Genomic DNA, 12,133 nt, shown 5'->3' with positions numbered 1-12,133 from the left:
AGGGTGGAGTCCAAACTGCCCCAGGGTTTGATTATCATTATCTCCCCATTCCCAGTGTTTGTTTTGACATGTTATTGCTGGGCTCACCTTTACCCTTGGGAGATCAGTATCCTTGAGGCAGTTCTTGAAATACTTTGAATTGTCCCATTTGAGGGCTCTTTCCTCCACCGCTTCTCATCCCTCTGCCTCGCTCGCCGACTTGGTTGCTCCGGGCTGTGAGGCGCACCATCTTCTCGGAGCAAGAATATTCTTCAGGAGGACCCAAACTCTGCTTTTGTTGCCTCTTTTTGAATGATTTCCAGTTTTTATCCTTCACTTGTGGTGAGTCACACCGAATCCCAGGTAAAGTTTTTTAGCAATTCCCTTTTATAATTTGAACAATTAAGGGAATTGGTTCATTGGAGTGGAAACAACAATTTTCAGGCCTAGCCCCCTTAGTAAACACCTCCCACCACTCTTGGGATTCCCTTGGTAGGGTCCCGTTCTCTTCTCCAATCCTTAGGACTGACTCTGTCAGTTCTCTTTCTAACTGATAACACCTTTACAAATACCCCTAGGAGGAGTGCCTCTGTAACTATGGACCCACCACCGTTCCTGGCAAATTTTACAAATATAGCATACAAAAGGGTAACAATCACAATCCTTCTTTGTACAATATACTCTAAAATCATTAGTTATAGGATATCCATAGTCCAACATCCCACTCTACCAGCTGGTTCGTACAATTCTTACTGAGTCCATTCAGTCAATTCAAATGTGACCTTAAGGTCCCCGGGCTGGCTGGTTTTTCTCCAGGGCTCTTGGGCAGCAGCAGGAATCGCTCCCTTTATTCGGCTCGCATGGGTCCACCCCTTCTCGGCAGTTCTGACTGCAGTTTCTGTAGTGAGTAAAACAACATAGGGGGCTTCCCAATTTGGGGTTAGTGAGGTTTTTTTCTAGGTTTTTATTAACACCTTATCACCTGGATTTATATTGTGGATTGCTAGGTCTAAAGGAGCTTGTTGCACTAGTAACCCAGCTCTTCTAAGCCCTTCCCGAGCCTTCAAAAGTTGCATGACATATTGGTTAATTTGTTGATTACTTATTTCAGGGTGATCTAGAGGAGAATCCATGTCATAAGGCATCCCATAAAGCATTTCAAAGGGAGAAATTCCAATATCGGTTCTGGGCTGAATTCTTATATTTAACAAGGCTAAAGGTAAACATTTTACCCAAGATAACTGTGTTTCATACATCAATTTAGTTAGTTGTTTCTTAATTTTCCCATTTACCCTTTCCACTTTACCCAAGCTTTGTGGATGCCAGGGTGTATGATATTGCCACTTTGTTCCTAGAGCTGTAACTACTTCTTTAATTATTTTGGAGGCAAAGTGTGGCCCTCTGTCTGAGTCTATTACTTCTGCTAGTTCATAGCGGGGGACTCTCTCTTCTAATAGTATTTTTACTACTGTTTGTGTAGTTGCCCTGAAGGTAGGGAAAGCCTCTACAAACTGAGTCAAGTGATCTATTATCACCAATAAGTGTTTATACCTTCCTACTTTAGGCATATCAGTAAAATCGATTTGAATGTGGGAAAACGGTCTATGTGCCAATTCCCGTCTCCCCCATTTCCCACACCACTCAGGATTTCTCACACCTGGGTCTACTCCTGGGTCAGGGGTCTCTTCAGCCCCTCTAGAAATCTCAGCCCTCATTCTAGAGAGACTGCAGATTGTAGAGAGAAAGTTTACCAGATTAAACACCAGGAAGATGGTCTCTTTAACAGTCAGGGGAAACGGAACATTCTCTAATAGGGAGCTGAGAGATTCAGAGGAGAAGAAGGAAAGCAACGTCTGAAAAGCCTCATCCCCTGCTTCCCCTCTAACAAACTGGCTGCACAACCATGACCATGAGCCATGCATTCCTGGAACAGACTTCAGCACCTTCATAAACCCCCTGGAAGCCATCACACCCTAGCACAGCCCGATGGATATTCTGGTCAGTGCCCTTCTACTGCAAAAACTACATATTAGGGACAATACCAGAGCTATTCCTGGATAAGAAAATAAACCTAGGGACCATAGAGGGATTAAGATCTCAAAAAACCCTAGGGACCAGAAACACATACAGGCCTCTACTCTAAAAGACACTATGAATTCAAACAACAAAGCCAGTAACTACTCCATACTAACACAAAGTAATTGGAACCAAAATATTATTAGAACAGGGTTTTTTTTTTTTCACTCTCTCCAGACACGAAATGGGCAGTAAAATATTTGTCCTAGTTTAGGGCAAATTTGGGAGAAAAACCTCTGGAAGGAGCCCCCAGAAAACAAACCCCCACGGCCCCTCCCCACCCACCTGATTTGGGAAGAATTTTCTCTGAGAGAAGTGGAAAAGAACCTGTTTACTTAACAAACAAAACCCTTCCCAGCACTAAAAAAATGAACAACAACAGATGACAACAAAACTCTTTCACCACTCTGAAGAGATGACAAATCCAGAAAGTCTCTCCTGGGGGTGGTCGCCCAGGTCTGGGTGCTGGGGATTGCTCTGGGCACTGGGGATGGCTGCTGCAGATCACAGAGCGCAGGCTCCCGGTGCTCCTCGGGGTTCCCAGGTCCCAGTCCAGAGCAGGTTGGATGGTATTCAGGAAAGGGAAAGGGAAAAGGAACAATGCAGGGAAAGAATTGGACAGCTTAACTTAACTAATTTTAAAAAGCAAAGGCAAAAGCAGAAGCAAGGAAAAAAAGCAAAGCAAATCAAGGAAAAGCCAGCAAGCAAAGCAAAGCAAGCCAGCCAGCACTGGCCTCTTCTAGACAGCAGATCATGGGGGGAGGTGAGCCGGCTGATAACAAGGCAAAACAAACCTTCACTTTCTGAGTCAGTTCTGAAAGCACAGAACAGAATATCAAACATAAACAGAACACACGATTGGAGATACAAACACCATAACATCACCCTCGGACATTCCACCCCTTATCTCTGTATCTTCAACATCATGTAAAAACTCCATCAAGTAAAAACTTCTATCTTTCACTTACTCAAACCTTCAACACTTACACATTTCCTTTTATTTCACTTGCTCAAACCTTTGACACGTACACATTTCTTTCTGTCTCATGTCTGTGTGTTTTCATGTACAGACACTGGCAGTAACATGCAGCAAACAGTGATATTTGCCATGAGTCTCACCCCACAATCAGATCCCCCTGAGGTACACATCGTGTTGCTCCATCTCTCTGCATTATCCACCATGTACAACCTGGTCCCTGAGCAAAGACAATCCCACAAATGGGTTTGTCTGTACTCAAGGCAGAATTGATCCACACTGATTTCCCTAACAAACCTCTGACATGTACCACTGGGACTTTATCTCCATCTACTATATTCAGGGACTCAGACTGGGCAAGACCTGCTCGATTGGTGGAACCTCGGCTGTTAACTAACCAGGTGGTCTTTGCTAAATGTTGCTCCCAATTTTTGAAAGATCCCCCACCCAATGCTTTTAAGGTGGTTTTTAACAGTCCATTGTGCCTCTCCACTCTGCCTGCAGCTGGTGCATGGTTTGGGATGTGGTGCACCCACTCAATGCCATGTTCCCTAGCCCAGGTGTTGATAAGGCTGTTCTTGAAATGAGTCCCATGGTCTGACTCAATCCTCTCAGGGGTACCATGCCTCCAAAGGACCTGCTTCTCAAGGCCCAGGATGGTGTTATGGGCTGTAGCATGAGACACAGGGTAGCTTTCCAACCATCCTGTGGTGGCTTCCACCATGGTGAGCACGTAGTGCTTGCCTTGGCGTGTCTGGGGCAGTGTGATGTGGTCAATCTGCCAGGCCTCCCCATACTTGTACTTGGACCACCACCCACCATACCACAGGGGCTTCACCCGCTTGGCCTGTTTGATGGCAGCACAGGTCTCACAGTCATGGATCACCTGAGAAATACTGTTCATGGTTAGATCCACCCCTTGGTCTCGTGCCCACTTGCAGGTGGCATCTCTGCCCTGATGGCCTGGGGCATCATGGGCCTATCGTGCTAGGAACAACTCTCCCTTGTGTTCCCAATCGAGGTCTGTCTTTGACACCCCTATCTTTGCAGTCTGATCTACCTGCTGCTTGTTTTGCTGCTCTTCATTAGCTCTACTTCTGGGGACATGGGCATCTACATGGAGAACCTTCACAGGTAGCTTCTCTACCCAGGTAGCAATATCTTTCCACTCTTCAGCAGCCCAAATAGGTTTTCCTCTACACTGCCAGTTAGCCTCTTTCCACTTCTCCAGCCACCTCCATAGGGCATTGGCTGCCATCCATGAATCAGTGTAGAGGTAGAGCTTTGGCCACTTCTCCCTTTCTGCAATTTCCAGGGCCAGTTGAACAGCTTTGAGTTCAGCAAGCTGGCTTGATCCACCTTCTCCTTCAGTGGCCTCTGCAACCCGTCGTGTGGGACTCCATACGGCTGCTTTCCACTTCCGATTCATCCCTACGATGTGACAGGAACTGTCGGTGAAGAGAGCGTAGCGTGTTTCATCTCCTGGCAGTTGGTTGTATGGTGGAGCTTCTTCAGCCCATGTCACTGGTTCTTCTTCTTCATCTGTGACACCAAAACTTTCACCTTCAGGCCAATTTGTAATTATTTCCAAAATCCCAGGTTGATTCAGTTTACCCATATGGGCACGCTGTGTGATGAGAGCAATCCACTTGCTCCATGCAGCTCTGGTGGCATGGTGGGTGGAGGGAACCTCTCCTCTGAACATCCACCCCAGCACCGGCAGTCGGGGTGCCAGGAGGAGTTGTGTTTCCGTGCCAGTCACCTCTGAGGTGGCCTGGACTCCCTCGTAGGTGGCCAAGATTTCCTTCTCTGTGGGAGTGTAGTTGGCTCCGGACCCTCTGTAGTTCCGACTCCAGAATCCCAGTGGTCAGCCTCGAGTCTCCCCAGGCACTTTCTGCCAAAGGCTCCAGGACAACCCATGGTTCCCGGCTGCAGAGCAGAGCACATTCTTGACCTCTGGTCCTGTCCTGACTGGGCCAAGGGCTACAGCATGAGCGATCTCCTGCTTGATCTGAGTGAAGGCTTGTTGCTGCTCAGGGCCCCAGGGGAAATTGTTCTTCTTGCAGGTAACCAGGTAAAGAGGGCTCATGATCTGACTGTACTCAGGAATGTGCATTCTCCAGAAACCTACGGCACTTAGGAAAGCTTGTGTCTCCTTCCTGTTGGTTGGTAGCGCCATCGCCATGATCTTGTTGATGACATCTGTAGGAATCTGACCCCGTCCGTCTTGCCACTTCACTCCCAAAAACTGGATCTCTTGAGCAGGTCCCTTGACTTTGCTCTTCTTGATGGCAAAACCAGCTTCCAGGAGGATTCGGATAATTTTCTCTCCTTTCTCAAACACTTCTGCCGCTGTGCTCCCCCACACAATGATATCATCAATATACTGTAGATGTTCTGGAGCCTCACCCTTTTCTAGTGCAGCCTGGATCAGTCCATGGCAGATGGTGGGGCTGTGTTTCCACCCCTGGGGCAGTCGGTTCCAGGTGTACTGCACGCCCCTCCAGGTGAAAGCAAACTGAGGCCTGCATTCTGCTGCCAGAGGGATGGAGAAAAATGCATTGGCAATATCAATGGTGGCATACCACTTTGCTGCCTTGGACTCCAGCTCATACTGGAGTTCCAGCATGTCCGGCACAGCAGCACTCAGCGGTGGAGTCACTTCATTCAATGCATGATAGTCCACAGTCAATCTCCATTCTTTGTCAGATTTACGCACAGGCCAGATGGGGCTGTTGAAGGGTGAGTGGGTTTTGCTGACCACCCCTTGGCTCTCCAGCTCTCGGATCATCCTGTGGATGGGAACCACAGCATCTCGAGTTGTTCTGTACTGTCGACGATGCACTGTTGAAGTGGCAATTGGTACCTTTTGTTCTTCTCCCTTCAGAAGTCCTACTGTAGTTGGATTCTCAGACAGTCCAGGCAAGGTGTTCAATTGCTGGATGCCCTCTGTCGCTACAGCTGCTCTCCCAAATGCCCACCTGAGTCCCTTTGGGTCTTTAAAATACCTCCTTCAAAGGTAATCTATGCCCAAGATACATGGGGCCTCTGGGCCAGACACAATAGGGTGTTTCTTCCACTCCTTTCCTGCCAGACTTACATCAGCTTCCACCAAGGTAAAGTCCTGTGATCCCCCTGTCACACCGGCGATAGAGACAGATTCTGCCCCTATGTGTCTCGATGGAATTAATGTGCATTGGGCACCAGTATCGACCAAAGCCTTTTATCTTTGTGGCTCTGATGTGCCAGGCCAGCGAATCCACAGAGTCCAGAAAACACGGTTTTCCCTCGCCTCTACCTGGCTAGAGGCAGGGCCCCTCTAAGCCTGGCTATCCTTCTTGCCTTGGGCGTATGTCTTAGAGGTTCCTTCAAGGGGATCGGACATGTCATCATCATCATCATGCCTGGCAGTTTGGCTACGGGCAACTGGAGCTGTTCTCCTTTTGGTGGCACTTCCTCTCTGGGTCTTGCCTTCCTTCAATTCATGCACCCGTTGTGCCAGAGCAGCAGCAGATTTTCCGTCCCATCTCCTCATGTTTTCTCTGCAGTCGCGCAGGAAGAACCACAGCTCAGCTCGTGGGGTGTACCTTCTCTCACCATCTGAGGAACATCTACATTGGATACCAGAACCTCTGATCTGTACTGCTGAGATTTGGAAAAGGTCCTCCTTAATCTCCTCCGAGTCTCTTATGATTCTCCTCTATCTTATCGTCTAATTTCTGCAGACGTGTTTGCACTGCTGCAATTCTGGCATGGGTTGGGCCATGTACAGCATCTGCATATGCTTGGAGTTTCCTTGCCATGTTGAGCACGGTCTCATCCCTCTTCTCCTGCTTCATTATTGCTAAAGCAGAAGTGTATTCATGTGGCCCAAGCCATAAAGGTTTTCGCCACATCACAGATGTACATGGTACCAAGCCTGGATTCCTAGTTGTTATTTCATCTGAGAAGATAATCTCTGCCACTGCCATTTCTCTCAGACGTTGGATCCCTTGTTTTCTATAGTCTTCCACTGAGTCTGCTGCATATAAAGATCATCTGCACACAGGTACCTTTGTGCTACACTTTCTATAACCCGTGCCCAGAGGCTGTGAGGGTTAGCCCCCCTCATCATTTCTTGATCAATGACAGGATCATGTGACAGGGATCCCAAATGTCTCACTTCAGTGCCATCCAGAATTGTAGCCTCGCCTGCAGCATCCCAAAGACGGACCAGACAACTAATTACTGACCCCCGTGGCTCTCCCAGTCCATCCCAGTCTCTCCCAGTGCCTCCCGGCTCTCCATCTCAGCCTGGCGTGGCGCTGCCGCCCCTCAGCCAATCAGAGCGCGAGTCTCTGATGACTCATCAGTTGCCAGGCAGATCCGCAGCGCCGCGTGCCCCGCACTGGACTCGGCCTCCCAGTGCCGCGCGCTTCATTCCCAGTTCCTCCCAGTGCCGCCCCAGTCCCTCCCACTCCTTCCCAGCCCATTCCCAGTTCCTCCCAGTGCCGCCCCAGTCCCTCCCACTCCTTCCCAGCCCATTCCCAGTTCCTCCCAGTGCCGCCCCAGTCCCTCCCACTCCTTCCCAGCCCATTCCCAGTTCCTCCCAGTGCCGCCCCAGTCCCTCCCACTCCTTCCCAGCCCATTCCCAGTTCCTCCCCAGTTCACTCCGAGATCTCCACGCTCTCTCCCTGTGCCCCCCATCCCCTCCCCTCTCTCTGGGTGCCACCCCAGTCTTCCCAGTCCATTCCCAGTATCTCCCAGTCAATTTTCAGACTTCCCCAAGGCCACACCAACCCTCCCTCCTCTCTCCCAGTGCCCCCCACCCAGCGTGTCCATCTCGCTGGTGCCCTCGAGCTCCCAGCCCGGCCCCGGCCGCCTCCTCTGCTCCTTGGTGGATTTCTACCCTGCCCACACCCAGCTGAGGTGGTTCCAGGGCCAGCAGGAGCTCTCTGTGGTGGCCACCGACGTGGTCCCCAACAGGGACTGGATCCACCAGCTCCTGGTGCTGCTGGAAACCCCAGCCTGGGCCAGGGTCACCTCCACCTGCCAGGTGCAGCACGTCAGCCTGGAGCACCCCCTGAGCCACCACTGGGGTACAGGGGAGGAATTGGGGGCGCTGGGAGAGCCACTGGGATGTGGTGGGAGCAACTGGGAGGGAGTTGGAGAGAGCCTGGTTTCAACTGGCAGAGAAGGTTGTGGGTTTGGAAGAGCTAAGAATGGGTTTGAAGAATACAGGGGAGGGAGGAATGGGGTTCTGGGGGTCCTGGTGGGAACTGGGGAGGAGTCTGGGGGTACTGGGTGTGACGGGAGAGATTGGAGAGAGCCTGGAGGGGCTGGAAGGAGATTGGGGATGGATTACTGAAGCTTGGGATGAAGTTGGCTGTACTGGGAAGACACTGGGAGAGGTCTGGGTGAGTCCTGGTGGGGCTGGGAAAGAACTGGAAGAGGGTTTGGGGGTCCTGGGGCAGTGGAGGGCAACTGAAAGGGGGTTGTGGGATCCTGAGAGGGATGGGAATGGCTTTGGTGGGTCCTGGAAAGGCCGGGAAGGGATTGGGGAAAGGTTTCAGTGGGTCCTGGCTGGGTGGGAGCGATCGGGAAGGTGCTTGGAGGGGCTTGGGGTGTTTGTGAGAGCTTTTAGGGGATCTGATCCCTGCGGAACCCCCCAGACATGCTGCATGCAGCAAGATGCTGTCAGACACTGAGGGTTTAGTGTTGGGCTTCGTCTTCCTGGCGCTTGGGCATGGCTTCTACCTGTGCAAGGTCAGGGGGATCCCAGGAGTCGTGTCCCCCCTTCCCCCAGGGTGTGTGCTGCCCACGGGCCCCTCCCGCCCGGTGTCACCCCCTTTTCTCTGCCCACAGAGCTCCTGAGCCGCCGGCGGCCGCAGCCGCTCCCCGTGGCCTTGAGCTTGGCCGGGACCCCCACTCCAACTCCACGGTGATTTTAAGGGGGATTGAGTGTCCCCCCAGCCCTGCTGTCACTCTGCCCCTGCCCGCCTGCTCCCAGTGTTCCCAGTAAAGCTTCCCAGTTAAACCCAGCCCAGTTCCTGGGGGCACTGGGGAGGGACTTGGGGGGACCCCACGGCGGGGCCGGCACTGGGCAGGGAGGGCGGGTCCAGGTGGGGAACACTGCCTGCTGCGGGTCTGCCCGGCAACTGGTGAGTCATCAGCCCCGCTCGCTCTCATTGGCTGACTCTTCTCCACCGCGTTCTCTCATTGGCTGAGGAGAGGCCCGGCAGTGCCGAGAAGGAACGGGAGAGATCCCGCCCCGAGCACCGGCACGGGGACAACAGACCCAGCCTGGGCACAGGGAGGGAATTTATTACCAACCAAACCACGGCAGCACCAGGAGAAGGGAAAGAAATCCCTCCAGCACCTTCCCCCACCCAACGGGGATCACCCACAACAGGATTATCCACCATGGAGAGACGGGGACATCCCAGTTTAGACCAAAGCCAATTTTATTGAGTGTACCAGGTGTTTATACAGGGATTTACTTGTATGGGGCTTATAGAGGGCTCTGTTTTTGGTAACAATTTCCCATTGGTTACACATTCTTCAAGACATCCAGTAACCTGGGAACATTTATCTTATCACAAAGTCTCACACCATGTTGCTTGGTCAGTCTTCTTCCCCAGGGAGACTGAAACTGTGTCTGTGTCTCCCACAGTTTCTGCTCAGTCAGGCCTCAGATATCGGGCCCCTTTATCAGCTCCATTGCTTTACTCTCTGTTTTATTCCCCATACGGGGACACCAGGGCTCTCCCCAACGGGGTTCACTGGGGATCATCCAGCCCGGATCCTCCCATGGGGGATGGAACTGCAGCAGCACACCAAGCTCTTCCCTCACTCTCTTCCCTCACTCCAAGCTCTTCCCTCACTCAGGGCACTCACAGGGCTTCCCTTACTGGTGCCTCCGTTGGTGCTGGGTCAAGTTTGAGCTCATGGAGAAGCTCTTCCCACACTTCCCACACTAGTAGGGCCTCTCCCCGGTGTGGATGCGCCGGTGCACGGTGAGGTGGGAGTTTTGCTTGAAGCCCTTCCCGCAGTCGGGGCAGCGGTAGGGCCTCTCCTCTGTGTGAATCCGCTCATGTATGAGGAGATTGGAGGTGGTCTGAAACCTCTTCCCACACTGGGGACACTTGTAGGGCCTCTCCCCAGTGTGGATGCGTTGGTGTATTCTCAGGGCAGAGCTCCACCCAAAGCTCTTCCCACATTCCAAGCACTCATAGGGCCGTTCCCCAGTGTGGATCACCTGGTGCACGATCAGGCCAGACATGTGCATGAAGCTCTTCTGACACTTCCCACACTCGTAGGGCCTCTCCCCAGTGTGGATGCGCTGGTGCACGGTGAGGCTGGAGTTGTGCTTGAAGCCCTTCCCGCAGTCGGGGCAGCGGAAGGGCCTCTCCTCTGTGTGAATCTGCTCATGTCTGAGGAGATGGGAGCTTCTCTGAAACCTCTTCCCACACTCCCCACACTCGTAGGGCCTCTCCCCAGTGTGGATCCTCTGGTGCTGGATCAGGCTGGATCTCCAGCTGAAACCCTTCCCACATTCCAAGCACTTGTGGGGCTTCTCCCTGCCATGAGGCTTCTCCACCAGCTCCGAGCTCCGCCTGGATCTCCGCCCGCCTTCCTGGCTCAGGGGGCTCTTTCCTTCCCGCTGCTCCCTGGGCTGGGTTTGCAGCTCCTCCTCCTGCAGCATCTCCGGGGCTTTTCCTCCTCCTCCATCCAGCCACACCCAGGGAATGACAAATCCTGGTTTGGGGAAAAAACAAGAGAAGAGCACCTTGGACTGGAGGTTCCTCCTTGCACAAGTTCATCTCTGGAAATCATTGGGAATCTTGTATCCGTAAGAACCTTCAAAACACCAAGATTCAGCCCAAAAATCCCACAAACTTCAAGACACAGATCAAAAACTCCCCAAACGTCACAACTATGCAAAAACCTCCTTCTCCAAAAGATAAAGATTCAGCTGCCACATAAAACCAAAGCACCAACATTTAGCCCAAGAAAGATCAGAAACACCAAGATTCACCCTGTGAAAATCGTGGATCCCCCTCCACAGTCACCTGCTGCATGTGGGGGGAGCAGCACTCCTGGGGCTGGGGGGAAGCTGCAGACACAGGGAGGGGGTGGAACCTTCTGCTGCTTCCTCTTTCTGCTCCTCCTCCTCCTGAGTCTCTCCTCTTCCTCACACTCCTCTTCCTCCTCCTATTCCTCCTTCTCCTGCACAATCCCATCTTCTCCTGCCACATCCATCGTTTGACCATTCTGTTCCTCAATCCTGCTTCTCCTTCCCTTCTCCTTCTGCCCCCAGGCCCAGCACCCACTGCCGGCTCCCTCTTCCCCCCACACCCACAGCATCCCAGCGCAGGGGCAGGGATGGAGCTGGGGCAGGTCGGGCTGGGGCAGCGCTGGGCTCTCGGCCGCTCCCGCCCGCACTCGGTCCCCACTGCAGCCGCTCCCGCCAGGACAGCGCGGGGGGGCCCGGCCTTGGCGCTGCCCCACTCCCACCTCCCCAAATTCCCCTCGCGGGGCCATGGGGCCGAGGGGGGGCGCAGGTGGGTCCAGGTGGGGAACGCGGGGAGCTGCGAGTCTGCCTGGCAACTGGTGAGTCATCAGCGCCGCGGGCTCTGATTGGCTGAGCTCTGCCCGAGCCCTGGGGCTGCAGCACAGAGGGGACACCCTGCTCCAGGGGGGATGTCCCACAAACGGGGGACCCCATGGAAGGAACAACAGGAAAGTGTCTTTACATACAGATGCTCTGAAGCTGCTCGGAGATAGGGCCAGACAACTTTTATGTAAGGAAGTGACAGGAGAAGCCAACTGTTTCAGAAAATGCTATCAATTGATGACACAGATTGCTGTTCAGCCAAGGTCCTGCTCTATTAATGAACTTCCAGAATATCAACAAAGCCTTAACAGAGCCATGAATATCGTTTGCTATATGAAAGTGGGGAGCATATTATGGTGGGTATGTAATAGGTGGATTGGGAAGTCTGAAGCTCTCAAGTACTTCAGCCAATGGGGAAAGCAGAGGGAGATGTGGCCAGAATTAGGATGAAAAGCAGGATGTGTCCTCCAACAAGTGGAGAGATCCCATGGGGAATGTCCCTTGGC

The 12,133-nt window shown here is 52.5% G+C and overlaps 1 protein-coding gene across 1 annotated transcript in view; it reads right to left on the bottom strand.

The window, feature by feature from the left end:
• Positions 1–9,974, bottom strand: part of LOC144246964 (uncharacterized) — a 712,254-nt gene extending 702,280 nt beyond the window's left edge. The window contains exons 1-2 of the mRNA XM_085565238.1: positions 9,922–9,974; positions 8,856–8,858 (exon numbers count right to left, since the gene is read on the bottom strand). Coding sequence (XP_085421364.1) covers positions 8,856–8,858; positions 9,922–9,959 — 41 coding nt within the window. The 5' untranslated portion in view covers positions 9,960–9,974. The remainder of the gene's footprint in view (positions 1–8,855; positions 8,859–9,921) is intronic.
• Between the last annotated feature and the right edge of the window lie 2,159 nt (positions 9,975–12,133).

Source organism: Lonchura striata, chromosome 35, assembly GCF_050655825.1.
Source record: "Lonchura striata isolate lonStrDom1 chromosome 35, ASM5065582v1, whole genome shotgun sequence".
NCBI classification, from domain to species: domain Eukaryota; kingdom Metazoa; phylum Chordata; class Aves; order Passeriformes; family Estrildidae; genus Lonchura; species Lonchura striata.
This window is presented reverse-complemented; position numbering and strand designations above follow the sequence as displayed.